This window comes from Calypte anna, chromosome 2 (assembly GCF_003957555.1).
Source record: "Calypte anna isolate BGI_N300 chromosome 2, bCalAnn1_v1.p, whole genome shotgun sequence".
Classification (NCBI taxonomy): domain Eukaryota; kingdom Metazoa; phylum Chordata; class Aves; order Apodiformes; family Trochilidae; genus Calypte; species Calypte anna.
Genome location: NC_044245.1, coordinates 49969813 through 49993943, shown reverse-complemented (window position 1 = coordinate 49993943; position 24131 = coordinate 49969813). Strand labels below are relative to the sequence as shown.

The following is a 24131-nucleotide window of genomic DNA, read 5'->3' as shown; positions in this document are numbered from 1 at the left end:
CTTTAAGATCTCCTCCGCGCCTTCTCCAAGATGAAAAGCCCCACGCCAAGACACATTTCCCCTCCCTTTCTTCACCACGCCCTCGGCAGAAGGCCGATACAGCCCCCACACCCCTGAGGGACCCACGCACCCCTCCGGCCTCGCACATCCCCCGCCGGCATCGCCGCCGCCATTCCCTCTCGCCCTCCCCTCACGCCCTCCCCCCGCTCCGCCTTCCGCCCGCCCGTCCCGCGGGCGGGCGCCCCCTAGCGGCGCAGGGGGTACAGGCGCGGAGGGGGGCGGGACGCCGCAGCGCTTCCGGTCTCCATTTTACGCAAACGACAGCGGGACCGGAGGTCGAGGCGGTGCCGCGGGCGGAGGGCCCCAGCCCGGGCGGCCGCGTTCCGGGTACCGACTTGCCCCGTCTCTTTCCTACTCTCTTCTTGCGTGCATCGGGAGGGGTGGGGGTTGGGATGAGGGTGGGGAAAAGGTGAGGGGTGAGGGTGGGTCCGTTGGCCCCGCCAGAGCCCCCGTCGCTGTGGTAACTGGAGGGGGGTGCGGGTGTGTGACGTGCTAAGCCGCCCCTCTCTCTGCTTGTTTCCCCCCGTCTCCCCCACCCCGCTCCCTCTTGGCGGGCAGACCTCAGCCGGTGCCGCCGCCGCCCTGCTCACGGTGTGAGTGGCAGCACGGGGATGGGCTCCCCCAGCTCCCTCAGGAAGTTCGCCCCGGGCCGCTGAACCATCCCCCCTCCCACCCCCGCCCGCCCGGCAGCGTCCAGAGCTTCGAGCAGCTTCGTCTCGCCGGGGAGAAGCGAGGGGACAGAGCCGGCTGCCCCTGTCAGCAGCATGGATCAGAGCGTCGTGGATCACCCGGTGACCCTCATCATCAAGGCCCCCAACCAGAAATACACCGACCAGACGATTAACTGCTTTCTGGACTGGACTGTGGGCAAGCTAAAATCTCATCTTTCCAAAGTCTACCCCAGTAAGCCGGTGAGTTCTTGGTCAGGCCTTTTTCTTCATCTTGTCGGTAAGACTGGCGTTGCAGTAACTTCTGGACAGTTGGTGGAGACTTTCCTGAGGCACTCTGCAACATAAACAAGAGCCCTGCTCACAGTGGCTGGATCATTGCTTTCAGGGAAGTTGGGAATAGCTACTCGGGTATGGTTTAAGAAGGTCAAGAGCAAAGCGTAAATTCGTGAAAGGTGGTATCACTGAAGACACTATTTAATGGTCTGTTTAACTTATTTTTAGGAACTGGAATTTTGCCGTCTCAATAAACTCAGCACAAGATTAATTTCTATAAAGACAGGGGTTCTGTCTAAAGTAATTAAGTGTTATAGCTAGTGTTATGATCTAATGAAATCACTGAGTTTGGGAGCAGATACACGTTTATTCATAATACCATTTGAAATATGCAATTAAACAACCTCTGCAATTACTATTTCCTTTTTTTTCCTCTTTCAAAATAATTTTTTGAGGCTGTGCTGGGACCTCTGCTCTCGGATGTTCTGCAAACTTTTATGACAGTTGTAACTGTTGTTTTGAAACTTAATAAGAAGCTTATATTTTTTGATTCACTGAGGAAAATAGGCTTAATCCTGACTTCTTTTTGGCGATTAAAAAGAGACTATAAAAACATACGGATAATAATACAAAGGGCAGTCACACAAAACAGTGTATTTGAAAATTCGTTCCAGAAAACTGTTCGAAGGGAGTGACTGCTTCCATACTGCAGCAGCCTGCAGCAGCAGAGGTTGCATTTGTATGGTATATTATTAGTATTCACTTAGTTCAAGAAAAGAATTACCGATGTGGAGATTTTTTTTTTTTTTTTTTTTTTGCGAGGGGGAAATTAAGGTAGCTTTGTGTCTAGGGGTTTCTTTGCCTTTTAGAGAAAGAAGGAAAGCAGTCAACAACTTAATCTTCGTCACTGGTACATTGAGATCTGTCAAGCGGTGTTTGAATGTGGATTTAGTTATTGTTTTGAGTAATTCTCTGCTGAGAGCTTAACTGCTGTGAAAGAAACAAATCTAAAACTTCTGTTGATTGCTGATTCTTCCCCTCGCTAGAATCTACTGTGATGTATTTGTGTTTAGACACTACTTTTCTGACTCATTCTGTGATCTTGCTAAATTAGGCTTATAGAAAGAATCCTTAATGAATAAGAGGTTTTTGTGTTGCGCAGGAGGTTTTAACCAGTCGTATAACACTCAATTTCAGTTCCCTGGAAGATCTTTCTTCTGTTGAAAATTGATTCCTCAACATGCCTCTCATTATTGAATGACTGTCTCAGAATCCCAAAAATTGTTCTGGGTTAAACAGTGGGGAGTTTCTTTAGTAAAAATTATCAGTAATTCTGATTGAATTTGGATTTTCTGTACTCACAATTAAATAGTAACTTAACTCAGTATTTTTATTTGATAGAATCTGTCAAAGTAATAACATGGGAAGGGAGAAAGGTGTTTAATAGAATGTCTCCTGTATATAATAAAACTAAGAGTGTATTTTTTTGCTTGATACGTTTTTGACATTCATTGTTTGTTTAAGTCTTTGTGGTTTTAGGAGTTACTTTTCTTGGCTCTTTGTTTTGTTTTTTTGTTGTTTTTTTTTTAAACTAGATCAGTGTCAAAAGCTTGTCGATCAAATTTCTATGGCCCCTGAGTATGATAGGTGCTGAAAATAACTTCTATTAAAATGCTATTTTAAGAGTACAAGCGTACTTCAGAACGCAGATTCTTTATACAGGTATCTTAAAGTTAAGGGTGTAAAAGAGAGATCAGTTGCTATTTCTGCTATATATATAATCTTTCTTTTCACACGTGACTTAAACCTCATTCTCCTATTTGCATCTAAAAATCAGTTGGTAAACTGATGGTAACTGTAAATGCTGTCATTTCCTTTATGATTTTTTAAGAGTGTATCTTCAGATAATTAGAAGTTTTCTCTAACAAGAAGTTGGGCCTTGAGACAATGTTGTGATTTTTTTTTTTTTTTTTTTAATTTTTAAACTACTTAGCTAAATATGTACAAATTCCAAGTACAGGCAGGTTTAAATTGGCTTAGTTATTATTACTGTATAGTTATCTATACTAGAGTTAACACATACCAATATTTTTTTGCCCTGACTGGATCAGTGGTTCTGAGCTAGAGTGCTGCAGCTACAGTGTTCCTAAATTAAATGTTTGTTTAAGAAAAGAAAACTTGGAAAATCAACCTCAGTCTTGCAGATACTGTGTTCATTGCATAACCCCTGCATACTTACACCCACCCATAAACATTAATTTTAAAGTGCTCTTTCTCATTTCCTGTAGTACCTGCCATCTAGCATATACTTCACCCACAGTTCTAACCAGATGTGATTGGTTGGATTTTTTTTTCACGTGGAAGGGAGGCTGAATGAACAAAGTAATGGGTGTTGTGTAGTTGAAACAGGATAGCTCAGAGGTTCTGTGTTTCTAAAAGTTGTTGGTGCATTAGCTTATGTTTGGTGGTTTTGGTAGTGTGTAGTGCTAATTTGGAGTAAGTATTGCAGAGGAAGCCTTGCTTGGAAAATGGTGGAAGAAACCCCCACTAGCAAATGAAGTGGTGGTTTTAAGTGTATACCTTGCGAATTACGATCTCAAAACTGTCTCCGACCTGACTCTAAACTTTAGGTTCTAGAATAATTTCATCTAATGCTATTTGCTTGCTTCTGAAAATTAAGTACTACCACTCTAATTATTATAGATATATTTCTATTTTTAAAGTCATTTCCATGGCTGTCCAGTGTTTGGGCTAGCAGTATGTGTGCTGTTCCTTGAAGCAGGATGTGTGGTAGCTCACATCCTTTGGCAGATGATGAGTTGGAATGCCTTTTCTGTTTACTTTGGCATATGTTTGAAATACTGTGTTTTCACACTTACCACCTCTTCTGCATCGAAACCCCCCTGCATTTCAGAATTCCATGATGGCTTTCAGGCTGGGAATTACAGGTGATAATCCTGGAGTGCACAGTCAGGTATTAAGTTACGTAGGGAGGAGTATGGGGTTTACTACCTCATCTTGCCCCATTTAGGTCTCTGGCTTAATATGATTAACAGTACTCTGTATGTGTAACCTTTTTTGGTTTTAAAGGGAGCTGAAATGTATTACTGAAGGCTATGTAATAGCTTTGAGGGGACATTTTAATCTAGCATTTCCTTCTCTGTAGAGTATGCATATTAAATAATTTGTACTTGTGCCATGTTTGAGATGGTTCTTGAGTAAGGACGATAGGAAAGTCACGTATAAAAGGCACTGAAAAGAAGGATCTGAGTTTGACCATGTAGAAAGTTGTATTGTGAATGGGGCAAGCAAAACAGCAGTTCATTGCCATGTTGGATGCTGGTATTAAGTTGTTGAGTTTTTTGTCGTGTTTTGCTTCTTTTGCTATAAGTTTTATCTGTCCTGATTAATCTATCCCAGGACCAGGAAACCAGGTTTCGGAGACTTTTCTTCTACTCCCTTGGTCATTCCAAAGTATTAAGTTTCTAATTTACAGAAAATTAAAGTTTAATCCAGATGCATGCTGTAAATTCTTGTTTTTCCAGGAAGGCTCTTTCCCAAATACAAAGTGCAAGTAAGCTTGTATTTTGTAAGCAGACTGTTCCACCTTGAAAGTGGCAACCGAAATGGTATAGTTCAGAAGAAATAAGCCTGACATGAAAGAGACAGGCTTTTTTTCTTGTTGTTTTCAACATAACTAAAAATAGTACAGCATTGATGTTGAAATCATTGCAGTATTTTACCAAGTGGAACTGAAAACAAGGAGTTTTCTCTGTTATGAGACTTAGAAAATTAGTGCTTTACATTACCAATTAAAAATACAGAATATATGATTAATATATATTTCATATATATGAAAGTGATTCTTCAGTAGAGATGATAAAAGTTCTGTACTGTACATGGCAGTTTCACACTTTTTTTAAAGCCACTTGTTTAATCACGAACAGCTGGTATGTGTCAGGAAAAAAGTTAAAGCAAAAACATCTCAGGTTTCCTGTGTACTTTTTATAATTATTTGCTTGGAGTATCTGTAGTTCTTTTCTAGTTACACCAGGTTCAGTTAGGTTTTTTGGTTTTTTTGTGGGTTTTTTGGGTTTTTTTGTTTGTTTGTTTGTTTTTTTCAGGTTAAAAGCAAGTTCTTCAACTTCTTGTGTTCTGCTGAGCTATAGGGAACACGTAAAAGGCAACTGCAAGAAAAAGAAAAATCTCAAAACTTCTGTGAAATGGTTTCCCAATCACAGATAGCTGAATCTGTGGTATTTATGCCTTAGTATTAGCACAAGTAAGATTGCAGAGTGGACAACAGAAGACAGGGTGAGAAAGACAGATGTATGAGTAGCTGTTTGTTTGATGAGGAAGTTCTTCAAATATTTCACACTGTTAATACATATCTGTTCCACTGATGTTAGGCTGGATTTCTTCATTTAGCATTTGCTTTTGTTAGTAATCTCTTTCAGGTGAGAAGCACTATTGTATTAATTTAGGATGCAGGAAGTAGTTAAACTTAACCAATGTTAACAGCTGGATTCTCTATAAATATTTGATAATAAACTTGAATATTGAAAAAAAAAAAGCTGTTTATCTTAAAGCATGTTAGTCACCCACTAGTATTAAGACTATTTAAAATTCTTTCCAACAGCCTAAACTGTACTGAGTAGGCTGGGGGGTATTTTTGTTTTGTTTAGCCAAATAAACTGGCTATCAATTTACTATACTACTTATTGTAGGTAGGTACTCCAAATAGTTTCTTATTAAAAGGGATTGTGTTGCTCTTTCTGCCTTGTAGCATTGTTATCACCTTATGAATAGCATATAATCTGTCTTTAAAAAATAAATCTGTTTTTGTATTAATAAGGTATTGTAAAGTGAGAAAGTATAAGAACAAGCAAAAAACTTACCAGAGTTTGAAGGTTTCCTTAAAAATAAATAAAAATTTTAGCTACTTCATGCTTTTTAATGCAATCCACCTTGCTTCCTCTTTACATATTATTTATTTTTTTATTTATTTATTTAATTTCTGAGGAGGTGTGTGGGTTTGGGGCAGGGACTAGTAACAGAAATTCCATGCCAAAAAAATATTTAATTTTTTGTCCTTCTTCTGTATGTTAATTATTTCATCATTCTACTGCCTGTTTGTGTTTTTTTTTCTGTGCCCCAGCTACTTTTCCACCAACTTTTAGCAAGTGCTTGGGAATGGGAGCAAATCTCCTATAAAAGAAGGGATCTTTTTTTTTAATTTTTTTTTTTTTTTAAATCTACTTGGTAGTTCTTGAGCACTGTTTGCCAGTTAAGTGTTGTTAATTGTCAGGGCACTCTTGATGAGTTTGTAATAACATTCTTTTTCAGAATTACTTTGTGAGTTGAACTTGTACAGCCTCTGAAATATTTTTACCGCTATCTGTTGGTGGTTGGAGTTATAAAGGTTTTTATAATCTGCAAATGTTATCTCCAGCTGTATATCTATACAGCAGGAAAAACCTAAATTCCTTTCTTTGTCCCATCTCCTAGTCTACAAAGGATCAGAGACTGGTGTATTCTGGCAGACTGCTTCCTGATCATCTGCAGCTGAAAGATGTTCTCAGAAAAGTAAGCTTTATATCAACACCGTATGATGTTTGCTCAAACCCCCTTTTTAGGAAATAGAAATTTAGCTTTGTGTTGTTTAGCTTCAAATTTTCATTGTTGTCTTGAGGGATGTAACCATATAATGTTGATATGCTCAGCAAAGTGTATTTTCATGCATTGCTTGTTATGTAGGATTGCAATACTTGTAGACTGAGGCATGTGTCCAGTCGTTGGGAGAGCAAGTAGGCTATTCCAAGTCCTAGACAAGTGATAATGCAGCATTGGGTGACTTTTTAGGACAGTTCCTATTATGACCTAAACAGAATTGTTTGCATTGTTGTACTGGGGGGACATGATTTCATGAGCATACTTAAATCCAAAAGCTTGTGTGAAAAATGGCACTAGTATAAGCAAGTTAAGGGCAAGGTATTTGTATGCAAAAACCCAGAATTCTAAATTTCTCAATGGTTTTGCTGGGAAAACTTGTTGTCCTGACTTTACTCATGAACAATCAGCCATTCCTGATGTTGTTTTAAGACCTTGCTTTTTAAATTTCATCTCCTTCTTAATCTGCTTTTTCATCCTGAAAAAAAATAATTTTACTAATATAACTTTGGATTCTCCATTCAGCATTTAAATTAAATCCAGATCCTGGATATATGTGACATCTGATGTAGGAAATTTTTAAATACACGCACTTGGTTCTAAAGCTGGTTCAAATAGTTTGGATTGATGCTACGAAGCACTAAGAACATTTAAGTTAGTAAAATTCTTAAAAACATACAGAATAAGATGATATGACTGTCAAGAACTTAATTTTGGTTTTCATGGTAATAGAAAACAGTGCATTATGTTGAGTAGTCTTTAGGGTACTTGTAAACAGACCAGGATGGATCAATAACTGTATTTGAAAAATATTTTGTCATTAAACCATTACACAGTTTTTAATCCTATGAAATAGCTAAGTTTTGTGATGCACAGTGCCCGAGTGTTGGTAATAATACTACTTTGGTAATGTAATAAGGTATAAATGTACAGACTGGAAGAGTGGGTTACACTTCAGTGTTTAGTATGGAGGAAATTCCCTAAAGGAGATATTCACGTTAAGAATGGAGAAACTGATGCAGAGAAATCTTGAGCAGACTGATGCTGTTGTTGTTTTATAATCCTCATTTGGAAATAGCCATTAAATCCAATTTAATGAAATCTAACCCCAAATTTACTGAAATCTACTATGTATAAGTTTGCTAGAAGGCTGGAGCTGGACTATTGCTGATCAGTATATGCTTTGTGCCCCGCAAGCAATCATGAAGATAGTTACATAACTTGCCTCAAAGCTTAGTTTTGCTTTTTAAGAACAAAATGAAGTCTGACTCCCTTAAATTCTCTCAGCCTGCTAAAAGCAGACTAGTTTAAGGAAGTACAATTTCAAACCTTGCTTATGTTTTAGAGGGGCAACTTTGCCTAACTAACCTCTTCCTTCGATATACAGGGGCTGTGTTTGACTTTAAAGGCATTTTAAGAGCTGTAGGCCTTGGGTTTGGTTAAAGAAGTTTAGTGAATTTAAAATGTACTCATCAGTCTTAATCACAAAGTGAAAAAAATGTGTTCAAGGAGGAGCTTTTGTGCTCAGGCTTTCAAGCACTTTTGGAAAACCGGTACGATCATTCTTAAATTCAGTCCCATTCTCCACTGTATTTTTCCTGCTTGATCAGCTATAAATTCCTGATGCTATCTGAGGATGTACTAAATCTCTCAAATCAACTTTGTGATAGTTGCTTTGTGAAACTGAGCAGATTAATTTTGCTAATAGAAAATGCCTTCAGGCTGTAAGTTGTGGCACTCTTCAAGCATAGTGATGCTCATCATGTTCTGTACAAGCAGAAAATATATTACAATAAACTGACACATTATATAAAGCTGTACACTGTAAACTTACACTTAATCTGTCTACCTGCCTTTGCCTCTGGACTAGCACAAGTTTTTATCTAGAAAGAAGGTACCTATTAGGGTCAAGGCTTTTGGTGTGGTCAGAATGCTGATTGCCTGTGTTCAGTGCTCTCTGATCATTGCTCACTGCCACTGACTAATAAGAAGCTACACTTAGTGAGGCTGTGCTTTGGGCTAGAAACTGATACAAATGGGAGTTTAAATGGATGTGGATAGGCTATGCTAGCAGGAGTGCACAGTGGTGTATAAAAGCAGTTATCCACTTAATTTCATAGAATCACAGAATAGAGGTCCCTTCCAACCCCTAACAGAGATTATCTAGTGCAACCCCCCTGCCAAAGCAGGATTACCGAAGGCAGGCCACACAGGAACACGTCCAGGCAGCTTTTGAAAGTCTCAAGAAGACTCCTCAACCTCTCTGGGCATCCTGTTCCAGTCCTCTGTCACCTTCACAGTAAATAAGTTTCTCCTCATGTTGAGGTAGAACTTCTATGTTGTAGCTTATACCCCTTGTTCCTTGTACTATGACTGGGCACCACAGAAAACAGACTGACACCCTCCTCCTGACACCCATCCCTCAAGTATTTATAGACATTAATAAGATTCCTTCTCAGCCTTCTTTTCTTGAGGCTAAAGAGTCCTAGTTCTATGTCTTCATAATTTTTAAAGACTAAAATTTAAAAATGAGAGGTGTATGTGGCAACATTTTTAATAGTTTAAAACCTTTAATAGTTTAAAGCCTGGTATTTCTAAATGTCATCTCATTAAAAGCTGCAGCTTGACTGCACCACACTGATTTCAGAAGATGACTGAATTTTTTTGGTAGTTGCTTTTCTTTTTAAAAATTTGGTTACTGAGGAAGCTGTAGTGTGTAATTTTAATACAGTCATAGCTGTTCTTGTTGCTATGACCATTTAAGCCTCAGGGATGCTGTTATAATGAGGTGCTTTCATCTGGAGCAGTGAAATAACCTCAGGTTGAAGTTACACCATCCATGTTGGGAGAGAGCAGATTCATGAAGAATTGATATGGGCTGATTATTTGCACACTGACATGGCCTTAAGTGGTGCAACCCGTTTGCTTCCTCACTTTCAAATATTTAGGAATACTTGGGTCCCATATAGCACTTAGATAACATTCTCTGAGTGTGGAATATCTGCAGAGGCTCTTCAGTTGCCCATCTGCAGGTTAGGCTTAGACTTAGAGTTTAGACTGGAGCGAGGTGGAGGCAATGTCTGGTCCATTTTTCTTATCTTGGTCTGCTTGTGGAATTCCAGCATGTACATTTTCCATATACCCTGATGTCTTTATTGAGTTAACTCTTTTCGTTAGATCTCAATGTTAATGCAAGCATTCTTAACCTTTAGGAAAACCGAGCCCTGTAATGGGTTTGATATTTTTTTCAAAGTAAATGTTAAAGCTTGTGATTTACTCTCTCATGTTTCTCTTTGTGGGTTTCCATCAGTTCTGCTATACTGCAGTTCTAGGGAAAACTGGTAAGCAAATGTTCAGTATATTGGGGACAGCGTCGAAGAAAACAACAGTTATGTAACAGTAAGTTTTCTTGTGCTAGGCTCAAATTTTGCTTTATGGTCTCTCAATTTCAATAATGTTTCTTTACTGATTAAAAATGCAATTTTAAAGGTGGATTTTTAAAGACAGGGTTTACTTGTAAGTCTCTCAAATATTGTTGCTTTAGCTCTTTAATTTCTTTAATTTTTAGCAAGATGAGTATCATATGGTTCATCTGGTATGTACTTCCCGGACACCCCCAAGTTCTCCAAAACCCAGCACCAGTAGAGAAGGTCACGGAGCTTCAACCTCCAGCAGTAGCTCAGTGAGTTTCTTTTTTATACATAGGACATGAATTTCTTCTACACTGAGGAAGATTCTGAGGTATAGCGTGTCATATGAATTTGTACAATTAGACTTGATTATATGAGGGTGTCACTTTGTTTAAACAAAGATGACAATTTTCAGATTAATAATATAATATGTCTATTTGATGATAAAGCACTGCTTTTTTTAAGGTATTTTTTCTTTTCAACACATTTTTTATAAAATGTGTTTTCTTTTCCATATCCTTGTGTCTTTGGCAGAAATTGAGCAGTATATTCAGATTAAAAAAAAAAAAGATAATTCTGATTTATTATGTGAAAACTTTACTGCTGAAGAGAGAGCAGTCAAATCAGTGCTCTAGTTGTGAGATAGATGGAATTTGGTTCATTCTTTAACAGGAACTGGCCAGTATTTAGGTGGTAGCTGCAAGGTAATAATAGTGTCTGTAAGACTATGTTCTTAATGTTTTGTTACTTAAGCTGTTCACAGAACATTTTTGTTTAGGATATTTTGAGCTTTCCTCTCTTCACACCCTCAAAAAAGGATGATTATGATCTTTGGTTGGACATTTTTTTTTAACAGAAGTGCAGTTTCTATTGATGACTTGGTTGTCATCACTGTAATTCTCTTGGCTTTTTCCAGAGTTGGCAGTGTCATTAAGTGATCCTGGAACATTAGTCAGAAAGGAATGTGTACAGCACTATTGTAGGTATTTATCATCTGTAGTGTGTTGTTATCAATTTATGGGAAATACCCTTCCAGTAATAAGCTCTCTGTCTTCCTTCCTCTTTTGAGAGGGTATTGTTTCTGACTGCTGTGTGACACTGAGACACAAGCAGTTTAAGGAACAGTGAACAGTGGTTACATTGTCTATTTGAAGGCTGTATTTCTGTCTCTGCAAGCAGAACACAGGTGGCCTCCTCTGTGACTGCTTTATTACTACAGAGATCAGTTGTAAATGTTGTATTTAAATAACTGTTTTCATGACTGCTTGAAGCAGTCAGTATGCACATTGTGTTAAGTTCATAATACTTTGAAGGAAACAGCTTAAAGTCAAAGCTTGAATGACTTTGGTTCTTTCAATTTCCATCCCCTCCCCGTGTCGTGGTAAATTTATCTTATTTTCCTTTATAGGGCAAATGTGGTATGGATGTCTTAAGTAATTGCACCTCCTCACTTCCTGAGTTGTCAAAGTTGAGGATTTTCTACTAAGTAAACATTAATGCTTAGCAGCAGGATTTGGGGATTTGTTAAAACTATAATAACACATTTCAGTGGCCAAATTGCAGTCTTGTTATGATGACAAGTAATCTAGGAGAGTCAGCTGTTTGTTGTTCTGCTTCCAGGGTTAATTATTGATCTTTGAAAGCATTGAAGGTCTGACACACTACTTTTTAGGTGTGTTTCTGGGACCCTAAGTAGTTCTGAGCTACTTTGCTATTTCCACACTCCACCCCCTCCTAGCAGTGAGCACAGCTATTTGGATTGGGCAGCTTGCACAGTGGATAAGGAGTAGGAGAGTAGAACAGGGAACAGAAGATGAAGATAGAGGAATTTTAAGCCACTGCAGGCACTGCTGTTTTTTAATATAAAGTCATATCCTGAGGTTGTACTTACTTTTTGTGATAGCCACTAAAATTTTTGTTGCTACTAATTATTCTTTTGATTAAGCTTTAGTTTGGTTCAGCTTTTTGAAATTTTGATTCCCAGTGACTGTTGGTTTTCTCTGGGATCTATCAAGTGGTTGAGTCTTTCTGAAAACTTAACTTTTTCACATGTTCACCTGAATTTTTGTTTTTTAATAAAGGCTTGCCAGAACCAATAAAACCCTAGAAGACTTGTCTGGTGTTTATATTCTCAATAAAACTTGTGACAAAATGCTAAATCAAATAGTTTTTTAAGACACAGTAGTAAATCTGTGTAAGTAGTAAACTGTGGCAAAAAGATCCTCAACCTTAATATTTTTTCTTTTTAAGAATTTAGACCATTCTGGATCAACTGCTGCTTCACCCACAAACCAAGAAGCTTCATCTACAACTTCAAACACTAGTGCAGATGGAGTGAGGCATCGAAATCTTCCACAAGCACAAAGCAATTCCACACCAAGCCACCAGTTCCCTTATTTAATGCAAGGGTAAGTGAGATTAAAGCACTCCTCAGCTCTTTGATACTCGTTAATGTACTTTAAATGTTCAGTTACTATTATGATGCTTTCACAGACTGCAGAATGATTTGGCTGCTTCATCTTAAAGCAGAAGTCATATTAGAATGATTTTTTGTATGAACATTAATTTTTTAGCCAGGAGTCAGTCAGTCAAAATGTGTTTCTGGTGCTCCCCTTCAGGCTTTTTTTTTTTTTAATTCAGTGCTTTCTGTCCTCAACTTTCTGCTGATAAGTGCAGCTGTAATATTTATCTAGTGGATGTAGTTAAATAATGTAAGTAACAAAATTACTGCTGCTGGTTGTTGAATATGAATAGTCTTTTATCATAACTACATCTACACTAAATTCTTACCAGAATTTGATATTTCATAGTTTTTGACACATACAAGATTTTTCTGTATTGGCTGTAACTGTAGAAATGATATGCAGCTGGTTTAAGTCCATGTAAGTGCCCAGGTTTCTACAACAGAATTTTAAAGTATTTTCATGCATACCAAGGAAAAGTAACTGTTGTATGTTTCTAGGTCTGATCTGAATTATGTAACTTTATTTTTTTTTTCTGTTTAAAAGCAGCTGTAATTTTTAACCCATGTGACCTTCTTAAAATGTTCTTCGAATGGGAAAATGGGAGGATAGTCCATTCTAAGATGATAGCTGTTGTTTCCTCAGGGAACACTTTCAGCATTTCTTTCAGGGTACTCTCCCAGTACTAGAGATTTTCTTCAGAGATTGTTGAAACAAACAAATTAATCAGCTAACAGTAGCAACTGTCTGTCACTGGAAGGAAATGTTGAAAATTTATTTAGTTTTGTTTCAATTTAGATGCTCTCTTGTTAGAGTTAACCTAGGCTTTACTCCTGTTACTTAGTTTTTGTTCTGAATTCCTTCAAGCATGTGGGGTTTTTTGTTTATTTTTTATCTGAAATGCACTGCATGCTGGGAAGAAACTGCCTTTGTGTTGGTTGGAGCACTTTTGGTTATTCTGACCATATGCATCTTCGTGGAAGTGGTTATGCTTGCCTTTATGACACAGCTATGTGACACTGGGTTGACTGTCAAGGCTGCTGTTCAATGTAATGTAAATTAATTCTGGAAGGAGTTTGTGTTGTGTAAATTACTAATCTGCAAGAAGTTTTAATGGTTTTCTAATTAGCTTTTTATTTAACCATACTCTGAGTGAATTTTCCATCAGTATGCATGTTGAACTGAACAGGCTATGAACTTCAAAAAGGTAGCAGAACCGTTGTCCAGTCTTTTAGGTGAAATAATTCAGATAAAATAAAGTGGGAAGCATCAGTTTGGAACGTGTAACTGCATTTAGAAGAAATAGAAATAGGATTTTTAGAAAAAAAATTTAGAAGTAACACAAAAAACTCTGAACAAACCTAAGTCTATGTCTGTATTAGAAAGTAATGTGGAGTGAGATTAATGGTTCTATAGACTGAACCTGACATCAACACTGCACACATTTCAAGGTTATGTTTTATGGTGACTATCTCTGGTTTGGTCACCTGAAACAGGTGCCTATTTGTGGCTAATGCACTGCTAATGCACCTAAATCACATCTTTCAATTTAGTGTGTGTAATCCAGAAGGAATGCAGATGATGATCCAAGAACATTCTGTTGTGCAAACAAAACTGTAATAAGAGGATATGGCTGGAGGTTTGCTTCAGAAGTGCACTCCTGATCCTAATTTAATGGAGTACTATTAGAACCTAAGGTAGGCTCTGCTCAGCACCAAATAGGCTGTGCCAGTGCCAGCTGAAGTCCACTCTCTTCTTGAAAGACCCTTTTTAATGCTTTCAGTAATATTCTCAGAGGAATGAGTTTTTGCTTCAGGACAGTGCTACTTATATTCCAGCAATAAGAAATGCCTTCTGTTTTTTCACTATTTTCTTGTACATCATTTGAGGCAATGAATCTAGCTTTAATGTAGTTTATATGCAGACTGAGACTTGTTAGCAACACTGGAGATTTGCTGCTGAAATTTTTGTTGCCTTGTGGATTTTTCCTACTGTTTAATGACTAAACACTAACTGCAGCTGCATGATGCACTCTAGGCTCTGCTGATGGGCAAAGTTCTCCAGATGCTTGGAAAATTGTATGAGAGTCAGGGTTTTGAGCATTTTGACATGCATTTATTAATAAAGTAATTTGTACAAATATGTAACAAGAACATTAGGTGAGTAAGTTATGGTTTTGATGGTTTTTCAGTTTCTGGCACAAAGCTTCATTGTGCTAGTTGAATACCCTTTGGGAAAAGAGCTAATTCAGATTTTTTAAATATCACACAGAGGAGATTTAAAACTTATTGTTGCTTTGAGCTTTTGTAAATGCTGTTTCTCTAGAAATCTGGACTAGAGGTAGGACTGGGCAACTAATTTGTCTATCTACCAAGTTAGTAATTTGCTATAAGTACAGCAAAGCTACGAAGTACAGATTTGAGTAAGCACAGCTTTGTCTGTTCCTATAGACTTATTCATGGGGCAGGGCCCCGCAGTGCTGGGCCGGTGGAAATAGAACAGATGGGCTCAGCCCTGAAGCCCATTTCAGATTGCAGGGTACTTGGAAGCAGTCAGTAGACCAGAAGCATTAAGGCCAAGGCAGTAAGATCATTTGTCAAGTGTGGGCAGCCCACCTAGTGAAATGTTTTTGTACTGTGTTCATAGTAATGTTTGAAAGCAAACAACAAAATGTCATACTGACAGCATGCGCTGTGTCCTGGCACTTCAGTACCTTGGTTCATCAGTAGCCTTTGTTTGCTGTATTTTTACTTTTTTTGTTTTTGTATCAAGTACCAAATAATATAGCAGAGGATATTGGAATATCACTTGAAGATGATATTCCAGGCTCATATGAAGCAAACACTAAATGAGATGTCTTGTGGGTCAAGGTTATTATATAAATGCAATTATTGCCAGTCATACAGATGACAGAGGTTGAGCTTCCAGGTCTGAATAAAATGTGTTATTTCTCTACTGCTGGTAAGCAGTGTCTTCATGATGACACTAGCTAAGAAGTCTGACGTTCCCCTCAATTTGCACCCCAGTTAGTTCATTTTAGGTGTCTTCCATACACCAAAACAAGTCATTCAGAGCTTTTTAGACATTTAAGGAGCACCATTCCTTTGTTCAGAATATTCTGAAGCTACTTCTACCATTCAAACCTTAAGAACTCTTTTCTAACTTTCCTGGCTGTTCTTCTGTCTGCTTGGTTCTCTGATCTTGGAATGCCTGTGCCTATCCAGTTTGCTTCTCTGCTCTTGTGCTGTTGCTGCCTTTCTTTTGAAACACTCTGCTTTTGCCTTTTTCTCATCCTTTTGGAGGAGAAACTCCTGTTACTTTATTTTTTCTTGTAACTGCAAGCCAGCTTGCTTTGCTGAGAAAGATTCTCAGAGAAATACATTACACTGAGTTTAGAGTTGCTCCTGAATTTCATAAGCTAACTTAATGCCCTGGCATCTGTAATAGCTATATAATGGATGGCATTTCCCTCATTCTGATTTTTGATGAGCAGACAAAATACTGCTATGCTAGCTAATATTCCAAGCCAGAAGGTAGTTCCTGAGTATTGATGTCCACATTTTCTCATTAATAGAGGCAGATATATAGAAGTTAAGCCTTGCTTCTCAAGAAGTCGCATCTCTTAGAAAAGCCATTGGAAAAAAGGAATAAAAACCCACCAAATATTTGAATGAGAAAGGAAAGAACATGACATAACTGAAATGTGTTTTGGTTTGTCTTGATTGACTGGTTTCTTAATCTGCTGTTAAGCTTTAAGACATCAGAAAAGTAATTTTCAAAAGAGTGGAAGAAAAAGGCTTAAATACTGTAATATTTTTAAAAGATGGTTATGTGAGGGAGAGCTGTTAGCCTCAGGCCTCACAACTCTTGGTGAACTCGCCTTAGATTTTAGTGTGGTTCTTCATTGAAACTGCTGTAACTGATGAGAAAGAATAGGTGAATTCCTGCAGAACTCACCCAGGCAAGCTGGGTAGCACTGCTTATTGGTGGCTGAGCTGGAGAAATATGTTTGGTTGAACCTTGAGGGGTCTTGCCTCTTTGCATGCCCATGTGGTATTTTACCTGCTTGAAATGGAGACTTTGTTCAGTGATTTGTCACAGTGTAGTACTTAATGATAGCCATGTAGAATATTTGAATCATCTTGACATTTTGAAGGCCAAAAGTTTTATGATGGTCAGGGGTTTATGGATTTTGGAAAAGTCTTATTTCTTAAAGTCTTTGCCAGTTCAGGGTATAGAAAAACATTCTCAAAGCTTGCAAGCATAAAGAGAAAAGCATGATTATATTTTTCAGTAGCAGCTTGACAGTTTTGCTGTTCCAATGTGTTAATTATGCAGAAATAAGTAGCATCAGTCAAGCTGCCAGTTCACCCTTGCAATTTTTGAAAAAAAACCCAACCCAGCCCTAGAATATTGTCTGTGATTATCTAAGTTCATATGTGGTATCAGGAAAGTAGCTTTTGCTTTCTTTCCCTCCTGCCCCCACAGCTATTGTCAAAACAGATTATGAATTAAATATATACATAACAAAACTTTTATCAGAGGTCATGGAGTTGCATGGCAGGCTCTTGTCCAGAATTACAGTGAAATGCTTATTCATGTGTAACATGGAAAAAGATTTAAATGTCTTCCATCTTTCTTTCTGGGCATGTCTTGTATATCTGAATGCCTGGTAGACTAATGAAATCTCTTGGTGATATCTTTGCAGGGAGTGCCTTACTTAGGGAACAGGTGTAGTCTGCAGAACAATTACAGCAGTCTCAGCTTTTGCTGCCTGCAGTCTGAGTAAACTTTTCTTCATGCTTTGTACTCTCATGCTGTCCTGAAAGATGTCCTGGTTTACTACAGTTCACTACATCAAAATCTTTATGGAAAGAGTTGGAAATCTTGCCAAAACATGCTATATGCTCTAGGAGGTAAGAGAGGCTAAGAAGATGAAAAGCAGACAGAACCAAACCTAAAATTTAAGTATAGGAGCTTTATATCTTGCATGTGAACCAGAGTTAAAAGCCCATTGGGAGGAGAGTCACATGTACTCCAAACATTGAGAAGCAGAAAAGTTAATAATTTACAGCATTCTTAATTACAGTCTTCAGAAGCTGTATCTGAAATATAAGTTTATCTTTGCTCATGTTAATTTCTTCATGTCTTTGATCACAGTGATATTTCAGGCATTGCTTCTAAAAGATAATAAGCTTTCCCTTTACAGCTCCTGCAGCATGTTTAAGGGTTGGAAGGAATTATATGGAAGATTTCCTGCAGTTACACACTGTTTTGAAAAAATTTGAACATGGTTTTGTCCAAGAGATGCAGCTATTGACAGACTTCGAAAACATAAATCCTCTTTCTGTAGAAATAGCTTTGCTTATTAATTTCTTGTATGAAAACACAGCACTTTTTTGAAATGGGCTTGATGGTCTCACTGCATGTTGTTTTATTATTATTTCAGTACATTATTGTAGGGGGACAAGTGAGAAAGAGGAAAAAAGCTACTTTTTTTCTTTCTTTCTTTCTTTTTTTTTTTTTTTTTTTTTTTTTTTTTTTTTTTTTTTTCTATTAGTGCAGTTAAAAACATGACAATTTAGAACTAAATATTTGTCCTTAAATCCTTTTCTAACAGTATAGGCAACCAGTTTCCAGGCCAAGGTGTTCCTGCTGGATTTTCTATGTATCCTGCATTTAGTCCCTTACAGATGATCTGGTGGCAACAAATGTATGCACGTCAGTACTACATGCAATAGTAAGTCTGAATTATCTTGGATAGCACTGAGTTACACTCAGGGAAGGGAGGTATTAAGTGTTCTTTGCAGGATCAGAATGTCTGTGTTTATTTTGTGTGTCTATACTGTTTTACACTAAATTTTGTCCAGTAAATTATGAAATACAGTTTGGGGTTGGAATTAATGCATTAATAAGTACAGATTTAAGGGAAAATGCAGTTTGTTTTGACATATATTACATCTGAAACTGTTTTTATTAGTGTAGAAAAGAATACAAGAATAGGCATAGAAACTTTGGTGTGTGTTTTTTGACAAACCAGTTTTATGTTTAAATTTTTAGCCAAGCTGCTGTTTCAGCCCAAGTGACTTCCAGCTCTGAGCCAGCGAGATCCACAGTCACCCAGGCTGTAAATTCAGAACGTGCCCCTGCAAATGAGCCCCCAGCAGTGCCAAATGTAGCTGTCCAGGAGAACAGGCCTGTAAATCCAAATGTTCAGATGAATGCCCAGGGTGGCCCAGTAGTGAATGAGGAGGACTTCAACCGGGACTGGCTGGACTGGATGTACACATTCTCTAGGGCAGCAATTCTCCTGAGCATTGTATACTTCTATTCTTCCTTCAGTCGATTTGTCATGGTAATGGGAGCCATGCTGCTGGTTTATTTGTGAGTACAACACTTGAGTACAACTGCAGATCTAATATGTGGAGTATGGTGCTGGTGTATAAGCTATTTAAATTGAAAAACTATTTAAATGCAAAAGGCACTGCTCCTTTATAGTATGGTGTATGTGTTTTAAAATATAAAAAATTTAAAAAATTCAGACACTTAGAGAACATGAAATAAAAAAAGAAATAGTTCACAAAACATTCTTACAGTAAGTTTGGATACCACTTATTCCTGAAATCCAGTGCTCTTAAAGGTTGGTGATATTAAAGCATCCATAGTGTAGGAATGCAGAACTTTGGTTTGAAAAATCTAGAAAGTGGGGTTGAGGAGTGGGAAGTTCATAGGCCAAGCCTATGCTTGCATGAGTTTGAAACACTCTTTGCATATGAAAGAAAAATTGGAGAGCTAAGGTCATTTGTATTTCAGAAATAGTGTAATAGATTTGTGCAGAAAGTTGTGCTAGGCAGAGCTGAAGTAGTGCTACTGTAATGGTGGGTACTAGATCTGGTGGAGTTACAGGGACTTAATCGTTTTGTTTTGTTTTTTTCCCACAATGCATCATAAAGACCTAAGTTCTTTTTCTGATTTATTAAGAAATGCCAGTAATGTTTTCATCACTTCCCTTTAAATATGGAAATACTTTAGTGAAGTGAAAACAGCAGTAATATTTGATCTTTTAGATGTATGTAGTTTATCAAGAGCTTCCTTATATTGTAGTCTCTGACCTCACAAGGGGTGCTCTATTTCTTATGCAGATTAGGTAGTTGAAGCCCAAATACAGACAATTGAAGATACAAAAGAGGCTTCTTTACTTTACAGTGGTGATGTGGTTCAAGCATAAGCTGAAATTTAAATTTTTTTCCACAGAAAATCAACTTGAAACTATGAAAATTAGTATGACTTAAGTACTTAAAAATGGGGAGGAGATGCCAAAAAAGTATTCTACCTATTTAATCACCTAATCACTATAAATTATTCATATTCTAGAACAGAGGATCATCACTTCTGACACTTAAAGAATAGCTCTTAGCAAGATGCTTCTTAACCCAGACATCAAAGTATAGCCATTCAGCATAGGAGACAGGCTTGCAGAAAAATACATGAGGCTTCATTCATTTGAAAGTACTTGAAGAATGTACTGCAGTAGTTTGCTGTAGCAGAAAAATCTTTCTTTTTCCTCTTTCAAAAGAGAGGTTTTCAGTTGTTCCATTTTCTTACATAGACACCAAGCTGGGTGGTTCCCCTTTAGGCAAGAAGGAGGCCAGCAACAGGCAGCCAATAACCTGGAAGTGAACCGTGATGGGCAACATGCAAATAATCCTGATCTTGAAGAGATGGTAAGTAAGAGCAGACAGTCTTTTGATACTCCTAAGTATGCTGTAATGCTTGGACAGAAAGTCAGCCTTGATGAAATGCAGGCAGTTCAACCAGAAAGCTTTCACCATGTCCTTAGTATTGTGCCTGCTGCTTAAATTGTATATTTTTCCAATATGACAATTAAAAATTGTGATTGAAATAGAACAGAATTTTTTCTTTCTAGTTATTCTTCAGGAGGTTGTTCTGAAAGGAGTTAATGTGGGAAGATTCTGCTGTCAGACTATGAAAATAAGCAGTTGAATTGCTGCATTTGTTTTTTAAAGGAACGACTTATGGATGATGGCATTGATGATGACAGCGGAGAAGATGCAGGTGAAGATGCCAATACAGAGCAGCAGCCTGGATTCATGGCTTCTGCTTGGTCCTTTATCACAACTTTCTTCACATCACTCATCCCTGAAGGGCCTCCACAGGTTGGCAATTAAAGTGGAAGAGGAACTGCATCAGTCAGCCTCAGTAGCCATACGTGGAAGTGGAGCAGATTCCTAGAGAGTGTTTTAAATACAGTGCAATTTTTGAAAATTTATAATATCTTTTTGATCATGGTGTACAAAAATGTGTATTTTTTTCTTTTGGTTATCTCATGCATTGAGTCTTTTAAGCACAAGTGGACTACTAAATGCTTTCCTTAAGATTCTTCTTTTTCTGAAGAATGAAATGTAAAGATATTGGTCTTCCGTATTTTATTTTAATTTGAAATGTGTATTGTAATGAGGCAAAAAGCTTGTACTTAATCTGCACCATTACCTCTTTAAAGAGCTGTTAAAAATATGAATGTTGACAGACCTTTCCAAATGCTATCTATTAATCTGAATAACTGTAATGTATTTTATGTTAATTTTAGGCAGGGTATGAATTATCACTTGATTTGGAGTTTGTATCATTCCTGAGGGAATGCTGTAAACATAAGGATTACTTGCTAATGGCATGTTGTCTACATGCCACAAATATTAAGCCTCTTCTCATACATTAGGAAGCTAAAAGCTTTTTCTTGAGGCTGTAGTGGAGATCATTACGGTTGGAAATGTTTGACAGCTCTTCAAAGACAGTTGTCAGTGATGGGATAAACCTTACATGTTTGATACATACAGTACTTTTTAAGAAAAATATAGCTGTACTGGGGAGAAACATATACACTAGGTTTTTTTAATAAAAACTGTTACGGTAACTCTTCTGGATGTTTATATGCATATTTGAATGCAAACAACTACGTGGTGAATCACTAAGGTTGAGGATATGATCGATTTGAGAGTGGAATAAAATTATCATGGTGGCATTACTGATACTGACTAAGGTGGTATGTTTGTAGCAGTGCATACACAATTACAGGTGTGAAGTTGACTGCAGGATATCTGTATTCCTAAACTTAATTAATCTAATCACAACTGAGAAGAGGAAAAGTGTATGAGTTAATAGCACAGTGCCACTCAGGTTTTTTTTTTGTTGTTGATTTTAATCATAGTCAAGAAGTTATATTTGGGGTTGTTCCTAATTCTGAAGTTATGAAGTGCCATCCGACTTAAAAATGACTGCTAAGATTCTGTTGTGTTAGAACCAAAGGAAAGCCTGACCAGCTTTCTAATTTCAAGTATAGGGCAGAGCACTAAAATAGGTCTGAACAAGTGAGAAATAGTGGGTTTATTTTTCACTTGCTGATGTCTGACTGCGGAAGATGTGCAGTGAAGTTTTAAAACTTAAAAATATATTTTTTTAGTTTATACTGTGGAGCATCTGTCTGGATTTTCAGGCCTTTTTGAGCTGTCTCAGTTGGTAAAATAAATTTTGAAAGATGGTTTTAATTTAAACATCTTAAATAGAATGTCTTTTGAGTTACAAAATAATTCTTGTTTTCAAATCTGTTAGAAGATGTGAAATATAAACAGGTCTTACAGGCATCAGTTTGCTGTACAGGTAACAGTGATGAATAAATCATGTTTAATAATTTACTCCTAAATTAATTTCTATGGATGGTCACTCTCAATTTAGGTTCTTTTCTCCACAAAGGTAAAATGTGTAGACCTTGTCCAAGAGATGGATACCCTTTGAATGTGATGGATGGATCCAACTTAATGAATATTAAAGAACCATAACAAAACCTTACGTTTTTAAAAGGAATGACAGAGTGGCAGCCTTGGATGTCTTCAGACTTTTTTTTTGGAACTCATGGGAAAGGTTTTGTGTATTTGACCTGTGTTCTCCCTTTTACTTCTCCCAAAAAGTTAATTTTTCTTTTTGTCTTGGGGGTTAATGTATCTGTAAACCTACTGTTTTCCATCTTACAGATGGGTAGCTGCTTCTGGTTTTATTATTGAGGTTTGTTGATTTTTCCCACTGGATAGGAAGCCATTGGTGGTAGCTCTCCACAGCTGGCAGACTAGATTAAGAAAGTTGCTTTTATGCTGTTAGCTTTGATTTGGTTAAAAACTGCAGAATTGTCACTGCTTGTTCATAGTCAAGGAGAAATTTGTTTAACCTTACCAAGATTTGAGCAAGGAAAAGCAAAGGATTGTTACTGAGGAACATGAGTGTGAAATAAGGAGATAGGAAGGATTACCAAGAAATGGTAGAAGAGTTGGAGGCAGAGGAAAGCCAGTGAGATGAGCAGAGGTATGGGAAGGTGTGAGAGAAAGTATGAAGCAAGCACTGAAGAGCAGATTGAGCTAAGTTAGGTGCATTTTTTTTTTTCTTTTCAGAATAGGAAAGAGCTTGATGAAAATTAGATCAGGGTTTTATGGGTTTCTGAGTGATGATGGAATAGAACTGAAAACCCAGGATAACAGTTGCTTGTTCTTAGTTTATCCTTGTAGGACCTGTTCAGTAGCATAAACCAAAACACAGCTATGTACTAGTACGTGGCTGTAGGCAAAGCTAAGGTGCTGAATTGTAGCAGATCTGTAACATGAGATGGAACAAAAAGCATGAGGATTAAGGCAGGATAGGAAGTGTCCTAGAATGAATGGTTCTGTAACATACCTGTGCATCACCTGCCTTTATGCCTTTGAATACACAAAAAGCAATTGAAAGTCAGTCCTTCCCTTACCTTACAGGAAGACATGAAAGGACAGAATCCCTACATCCAGAGGAAGTCTGTGCAAGTCTGTGCCAGCAAGTGCAATAAATTCACCATCTGTTAAGGTAGAGACTGTCACACCAGGAACAAACGCAAGGTCAAAGCATATTCAGCCTGTAACAGTACATGCTGTGAAAAGAGAGATCAGCAGTAGTGATGGAGCTGGTGTATGAAGACAGTAACATACAGCTGCTCTTTTGCACGTTTTCTTAATATTGTGCTTGCTCTAAAAATTACTTTGCAACTAATGTATATGCCAACATACATTTGCACCGGGCTCTTGACAACAAATTGCAACGGGAGTGTTGGTGTAACAAGTTGAAATTGGAGAGTTGCTGGGTGCAAAATGTGGTCAAATGGATCCTTTTCCTCTGCTAACTTGTGAGCTTGCAAGCTCATCTTCATTCTGCTGTTTGGTTTGGAGACCTTGACAGGCAGCACTGGCTTTCCAGTTGCTCCCTGTTGCCTTTAAATTCAAGTAACTCGTTGAGGAAGTAGCACGTGGTACTTCAGGCAAAGGCTGCTTTTGTCTCAGACATACTGCACTACCAGTACCTTTGTACTAGTGCTGCAGCAGAGAGAAAAAGGAGTGTGTGAGATGTGTAATAGTAACAGGTGATGCAAAGTCATGTTCCATCTTACAGTGTGATTAGCTACATTTCTGCTGCTTGGTTCCTATATAACCCACAAACGTTTTGTTTTGTTTTTTGGGGTTTTTTGAGAAAAAAGCCCTTCCTATCATAAGGAAGCA

General features: G+C 37.7%; 1 protein-coding gene across 1 annotated transcript; it reads left to right on the top strand.

Moving 5' to 3' along the window:
- Positions 1-322: 322 nt before the first annotated feature.
- Positions 323-22253, top strand: HERPUD2 (HERPUD family member 2). The gene is made up of 9 exons (XM_030445413.1): positions 323-387; positions 619-971; positions 6513-6590; positions 10243-10356; positions 12335-12492; positions 18167-18286; positions 18607-18930; positions 20156-20270; positions 20574-22253. Exons 2-9 carry the CDS (start codon positions 825-827, stop codon positions 20733-20735), a joined length of 1218 nt encoding a protein of 405 aa, XP_030301273.1. The 5' UTR covers positions 323-387; positions 619-824; the 3' UTR covers positions 20736-22253.
- Positions 22254-24131: the final 1878 nt, after the last annotated feature.